General features: G+C 48.9%; 2 protein-coding genes across 2 annotated transcripts in view; both read right to left on the bottom strand.

The window, feature by feature from the left end:
* Positions 1-4,868, bottom strand: part of sema3c (sema domain, immunoglobulin domain (Ig), short basic domain, secreted, (semaphorin) 3C) — a gene marked incomplete at its 3' end in the record, with an annotated part of 42,880 nt that extends 38,012 nt beyond the window's left edge. Inside the window, exon 1 of the mRNA XM_080537550.1 lies at positions 4,790-4,868. The remainder of the gene's footprint in view (positions 1-4,789) is intronic.
* A 1,934-nt stretch (positions 4,869-6,802) lies between these two features.
* LOC308163527 (peroxisomal succinyl-coenzyme A thioesterase-like) overlaps positions 6,803-7,500 on the bottom strand; it is a gene marked incomplete at both ends in the record, with an annotated part of 31,623 nt that continues 30,925 nt past the window's right edge. Inside the window, one exon of the mRNA XM_080537703.1 lies at positions 6,803-6,874. Coding sequence (XP_080393829.1) covers positions 6,803-6,874 — 72 coding nt within the window. The remainder of the gene's footprint in view (positions 6,875-7,500) is intronic.

Below are 7,500 nucleotides of genomic sequence, written 5' to 3' on the forward strand. Positions count from 1 at the left end.
CAAACCAAAGACAAACTCAGTGGGTTTTCTGTGGCCACATGGATATACCAGTATACCGTCCCCGCTGGCCTGCACATGCTAGCATGCACACAAGCAAACGCGCAAGTAACATGCCAGGAAATGCTGGACACACACACACACACACATGCACACACACACACACACACACACACACACACCAACTTCCAGGTAAACATATATTTTATTGTATGACCGTTTTCATATTATTCTAATACCTCTTTTGAGCGAGGAGACAACCAGCTCTGATTGGCCAGAAAACAACAGGCATGAACACGAATGAGACTAAATGAGCCTGATCATAAACACAGACCACCCTCTACCCTGCGTGTGTGTGTGTGTGTGTGTGTGTGTGTGTGTGTGTGTGTGTGTGTGTGTGTGTGTGTGTGTGCGTGCATGTACATGTGTGTGTGTGTGTGTGTGTGTGTGTGTGTGTGTGTGTGTGTGTGTGTGTGTGTGTGCATGTACATGTGTGTGTGTGTGTGCGTGTGTGTGCATGCGCGTGTGTGAGCCACGTCAGTTGCATAACTGTGACCATGACTCTCAACACCCAGGGTGTTAGTGTAGAACACTGGGTCACACCCAGGGTGTTAGTGTAGAACACTGACCCATCATCACAGAGAGAAACAAACCAAACCAAACATCAGCCAGCCTTGTACACAGACATGAATAAACTCCCCAGACATGTACACATTCAGCCATAGCTCACCAGAGGCACTGTGTTAGCATAGCCACTGTGTTAGCATAGCCACTGTGTTAGCATAGCCACTGTGTTAGCATAGCCACTGTGTTAGCATAGCCACTGTGTTAGCATAACCACTGTGTTAGCATAGCCACTGTGTTAGCATAACCACTGTGTTAGCATAGCCACTGTGTTAGCATAACCACTGTGTTAGCATAACCACTGTGTTAGCATAGCGCCCTAAGAATGGGATCAATCCTCAAACATTGTTACAGATTGATGTGTAAATGGCTCAGTGACAGGTGTTGAAAACAATATTATCATAGCTGTGAAATGTTTCTCCTCTGGGTCAACAGAGAACAGTGACCATCTGTGTGGGGTCTTACGAGGAAACTAGTGAAAGTACTGTTGTTGTGAATCATTCCAGATATGTTTGACATTCTTTTGTTTAAAAGATGAACAAATAGCCAAGGGGGGGGGGGGGGGCAGTTAATTCTGCTTTTATTAAAAACGTACCACCTAAGTCACTGAATCCTTTTGGGGAATGGAAATTGCTATGTAGCCAGACCGGGGTTCATTTTCAGACACGGGTTAATTTGACAAATCTCTATGCAGACTAGGATTATGGAATGGAATGGAATGGAATGGAATGGAATGGACTTTATTTGTCATTGCTACAGTACAGGTACTGTACTGGCTAGTCCTGTCTTCAAATTCACAGAGCATGCTAGAGGATGCCTTATTTGTTCATGGTTTATTATTCAATCCCATTTGAATGAATCTGTAGAAAAGACATGCCCTTATTTGGAATTGTGTTTGACAAAACACAGAGGCTTCAGCTCATAGTTTTTTACTTACAATGTGACAACTGATGGAGTTTGTGGTTTTTGTCACACAGCATATGGAATGACAGGGGATGTTGGACTAAAGGGGAAAAAGGATGGAAAAAATAAAGAACTCTAAACAAACTTGTTGATGACATTGGTGATTCCCTGACAAACTTCCACAAAATGCCTTCTGTTTATCATCCAGTTTTTACTGAAAAAGTAGGACTGTGTTTGAATGTTTATTATTTGGGTGTAGCTGCATTTCTAACTGTTTATTATGCTGTTTTGCTTGCCGGACCCACAGCATTTGTGTCTGGGAGACAAGAGTAATCCGTGTGAGCGGACAGGAATGTCAGAGCCAGCAACTTCGTCCTGAAGACGCAAGTCCTACTCACTCTGCTCGGTGAACCTGCCTTACCCCTGGATAGAGTTTCAGGAGGGAGGGAACGGGCAAGAGAAAGAGGAGGAGGAGGAGGAGGGCTGGTCAGCACTGCAGTAGCATACTGTTTTCTGAACCTCAGCCTTGTCCCCCTTAGGTTTATTTATTCTCAAGGTTTTTGGTTTAGTTAGTTTCAGCTCGTAATAACAACAAGTAAGTCTTTACCGCTGGGAAGGAATCACATGGATCCAACCGCTGGATCAGAGCCGGATCTGGCCTGCTTACAGGTGCTGACCCACCTGCTCCGTCTCCTCTCCCCTCCCTTCCTCCTCTCCCCTCCCTTCCTCCCTCCACGCCTGTGGGACGCAGGCTTGGAGAGAGCCCAGGCACCCTCAACACTCCCCTCAGTGAGGACTTCCAGACTGACCCCCTAAGAGAGATGAGTCCTCCCTCGGGGGCCAGAGGGTCTCTCACAGCCTAAACACAACATCTGGAGCCCCAAACGAAGTCAGAAGCTCTGAACTGAATCTAGAGAGAAAAACTAATGAAGCCTGTCCAACCTTAATGGTATAACATTTGTTTAATTCCTGCACCTGCAAAGATCAATTAATAATAACTCTGCCTTCGAGATCTGCCGTAACTCCCTTGTGCCTTACACACGGTGTAGTGTACACGTATCTAAATCATGCAGACATAACGTCCGCCCGAAATTCCACAGTTGAAACACAGTTTCTGTTTTTCCTACTAACTCTCTCTCTCCCCCCTGGGAAAGGAGGCACAGTGAAGTACCCACATATATCATAATAAATGACAAATGCTCACCTGACCAGGACTAACCCTAACCCACCAACAGACCCTCTTTGACAGATAATGGTTCTGGCATGGCAGGAATATTAGCGGAACACAACTAAACCAGGACGAGGGGGGAAAAAATCGAAGCCACACTTGGAAAAGGGATTAGGAATCCCCTGGATTGCCTGGAAGAACTCGTTTTCAGCATGGTGACCTTTGAACTCTGAGGTTGGCAATACCGGGGCTGTCTGTTTACAAGCCACAAAGGTATGTTGTGAGTGGTTTCTCGGTCAGCAGGCTTTTTCCACGCCTGCCATGCTCTCCCAGAATTCAACCTCTGGTTTCCTCAGCCCTGGGGTCCTGCCTGTCTCTTTGTGGGCAGGGCTGAGTAGGCCGTCTCACTGCCTGTCTGACAGCTGAGCTACAGGACCACTCAAAGGGAGGAGACAATAGGATAGAAACAGAGAGACAATGAGCCAGAGGAAAAGGAGAGATAATAAGAGAATAGGAGAGAGAGAATAAGAGAGTCGAGGATGACGAAAAAGAATCGAGTGACGGGGAGAGAAAGAGAAATGAGAAAGCGAAAGGATCAGAGAGAGCGAAAGGGTAGATGTTGTTCGAGACACTAGGTTGTGAGAGACTACAGTAGGCTATTTCAGACCTCCAAACACAATGAGCTGTCACAACCCCTCATGCTTTCTGACCCCTCAAACAGACCACAGGCACAGCACAGACCACAGACACAGACAACAGACATTGACACAGCACAGATACATCCGTAGACTCTCAAACGCACAGAGCTGCATAAGCTAGCAGAGGTACTGAAGGGTGATCACACATTTCCCGAGAAGCTCCTGTACAAAATCAAACGCTGTCAACGCTCACCACACATACTGTGTATCTCTGGGTGGTGGGTTCCTGCAAGCATGAGCAATACCCCCCCCCACCCCCCCCCCCACCCGCCCCCTCCCCACACACACCCTGCAAAGTCCGTTTTAGTTCAGAGAGGGAGTTAATAATTCATACAATTATCCGTGTCAAGGAAATTAAATAAAACAACAGAATCAAAACCAGAGGCACACACATACACACACACACATACACACGCACGCACGCACACGCACACACACACACACACACGCACACACACACACACACACACGCACGCACGCACGCACACACACACACACACACACACACACACACACACACGCACACGCATACACACACACACACACACACAGACACACACACTCCATTTACGGAGTACTACTATGATTAAACTTTAACCAGGACCAGGCTCGGGGGCAGTCACTCCTGACAGTACAATACGGTACCATCTCAAAGAGGCCCGTGTTCCTGACATCAAACACGGCTCCACAATGGAACCTGGAGTCTGTCTGGTCTCCATAGAACCCCCCCACCCAAGAACACACGAAAGAAAGGGCAAAGGGCAACAGAGAGTTAGCATCGTGTGTGATAAGCCTCAGAGATGTAATTCCCATTGTCTGACCCACATCGTCGGTTAAATGTCAGTCGGTTGGAGATTAGATTACGCTCTGCATGAGTACATTAGGTACGTAAGAAGCATGGCAGCTCATCACAAGGCTTCAAAACAACATTCGACTGTTTTTAGACCCAGTCATGATGGACCTTATTAAGACATAATAAAAGAACGGCCTCATTCTGTGACCCTGCCACAACTGTGGCGATAAATCGTGACATTAGAATTATAAGGTTCTATCTTTTTGTCAAAATTGAGTTTTTTATATAATCTGATCCATTAGGTGTTTATTAATGCCTGTGTGGTGTTATTTTTAAAATGTTGACATTTTTGAGTTAGTAATTAATAAAATACAAAGGTTCCATCTCACAAAACATAATGGAATGTAAAAACGTTGACGCTCAATATCTCTGAACTACCCTAAACAGAGATAGAACCGTATCATTCTAAGCTCACGATAGATGAGAACAAGAGCTGAGATAACGCTCTGCGTGTGTGTACTATAGAAGATCAAGAAAGAGTGTATTGTTCAATTATTCACACTCGGGGGCAAAACGACAGGAAGGGGACATGACATATCTGTTTACCTTCGAAGGGCAGGAAGACCCTGGGCACCGGCTGATGGAGGATGCAGGAGACGCAGGTGAAGAAGAGAGAGAGAGCCAGGAGGGCGTGTCGTCCTCTCAGCGGCCACACCCCCGCCGCCGCCGCCCCCAGAGGCAGGGTCGGGACCCCCTCCGGCCACCCCATGACCACAGCCGGGCGTCAGGAAGCACACCCCCAGTCCACAAGGCCTACGGAGGGGAGGAGAGAGGGCACGTTAGTATCAATCCATTGAAATCGCCCCCCCTCTGGATCTAAATAATAGACATTTCCTTTCAAAACCATTTCGGTGTTGAGGTCATCGTAATGTCATCTAATTGTACTGTACTGTACCTGCAAGAAGAAAGGAAAAACAATCTTAGTAAAAACCCAAAAAACACACTATAAGTCTGCTTGATTTCTCTTCCCTGTACCGATGAAGCCCATGGAATAGTCTGACAAAATCCAGTCCCGCCCGCTTGGCACACTAGACAAGCTTAATGAAGAATACCGAAAGTAATTGAAGACAGTAGTCGTCTACACAAAATATACCCCCAACCGTGCTCATTGACATTCAAAGGAGAATGAAACGCTTAAGGAGAGACAGGTTTTACGGAGAGAGCGAGAGATCAAAGCATCACACGTCAGATAAATCCATCACTTCCCATCTCCTTTCACGAGACTCTCTGTGTTATGGATGAGATAAATCTACACAAAAGAGCTAGGGGAGAGGCGCTCTCTGCCCCCCCTCTCTCCTCTCTCTTCTTCAGTCCCATTATTGGACAAGAGGAGCTGAATTATTGAGAAAGACAGGTATTGTCAGGGGACTTTCTGTCTTTCTGTAGTGAGTGATTCTCTTACTCACTGCCTCTGAGAAGGCTTCGCCAGCTCCTCCACAGCTCAGGCGAGCTAGCTGCTAGCATGGCTCAATTCACAACCAAACAAACCCAAAAAAAAAAGAAAAAAGGAAAGAAAATGCACCTACTGTACACAAAGACGGATCTCCCATCTCATGGCTTATAGATGAGAGGTATGAAAGATTGATAGCTGAGGAGAGAAAAAGAGACGGCCCTGATAGCTATGAAACTTTCAATTTGGGATGCAGGCTGACTGGAAAGGTTGAGTTGTAGGGTTAGGGTGTCGGGTGGACTTACGGACAATATTTCACAGAGAATGAAATATTACCATTGCATGACGGGCTGGTATTTTGTGTGTGTGTGTGTGTGTGACAGTGGGAGCATATGGAAAAGTGCAACAGGCTAAGATCTCTTTGGCAGCTTTTGCTTTTGAGGGGCCTATGACACACTGGCTTCCTAATCATAGTGGCCCCATCTCCAGCCCTACCTCCAGCCTCCAAGCCCAGCCCCAGCCCCAGCCCTAGTCCCGGCCATAGCCCCAGCCCCAGCCCCAGTCCTAGCTCCAGCCCTAGCCCCAGTCCTAGCCCCAGTCCTAGCCCCAGCCCCAGCCCTAGTCCCGGCCATAGCCCCAGCCCCAGCCCCAGTCCTAGCTCCAGCCCTAGCCCCAGTCCTAGCTCCAGCCCCAGCCCCAGTCCTAGCTCCAGCCCCAGCTCCAGCTCCAGCCCCAGCCCCAGCCCCAGCCCCAGCCCCAGCCCTAGCCCCAGCCCTAGCCCTAGCTCCAGCCCCAGCCCCAGCCCCAGCCCCAGCCCCAGCCCTAGCCCCAGCCCTAGCCCTAGCTCCAGCCCCAGCCCCAGCCCCAGCCCCAGCCCCAGCCCTAGCCCCAGCCTCAGCCCTAGCCCCAGCCCCAGCCTCAGCCCCAGCCCTAGCCCCAGCCCTAGCCCCAGCCCTAGCCCCAGCCCTAGCCCCAGCCCTAGCTCCAGCCCTAGCCCCAGCCCTAGCCCCAGCCCTAGCCCCTGCCCTAGCCCCAGCCCTAGCCCCAGCCCTAGCCCCAGCCCTAGCCCCAGCCCTAGCCCTAGCTCCAGCCCCAGGCCCAGCCCCAGCCCCAGTCCCAGCCCCATCCCTCCCCAGCCTGGCCTGGGTTATCTCCCCGAAAGAGGGCCCTCATGCTGGACTGGAGACGTCAGCCTCACAGCTGCTAAAGCCATCGTTGAGGGAGCCATTCTGCTGCTGCTGCTGAGTGCCAGGAGTCATTACGGTGAGATAAGACACATGCCTGCCATGACACCCATACCCCCCTCACTTCAGACACGTTCTGGACTAGACGACGCTGCTTCAGGACCACCACTGTCACCCTATGACCTATCAGGTGATACGATGACCATACAGTACCTCAGATACGATCGACCCAGCACCTGACCAACCTGACTACCTCCCTTTGGTATGCGTGTCTGCCTTGTAAGGCTCTATAACACAAACCAGCCTCCACGTCGTAATAAGCCACGAGTCGGTTTCTACAGTACAAAGCCATATCGGAGAGTCATAAATGTTCCTATTAATTTTCCTGGCGAGACCGAGTGCCGTCCAGAAATACAGCGTCTTGCCAGGAATATCTGCGATGACAATTAAATCTGTCTCTACAAAGGAGGTCGACTGGAATAAATACAGGGATATGTTATAGGAGGGGTATAGCGATAATTGGGGTAATTGTTGTGGTTTTTGGCTGTCTGCCTCGTTAAATTTCTATCTTGCCATTTCAGAGCCTCTTTTCAACAACTCATATTGATGAACTTGTATCATTTTTAATGGCTGAATTGTTTTTCCTAGATCATCGAAACAAGAGGATCTGTGATCACTTGGTT

This window comes from Nansenia antarctica (assembly GCF_963989245.1).
Source record: "Nansenia antarctica genome assembly, chromosome: 8".
Taxonomy (NCBI): Eukaryota; Metazoa; Chordata; class Actinopteri; order Argentiniformes; family Microstomatidae; genus Nansenia; species Nansenia antarctica.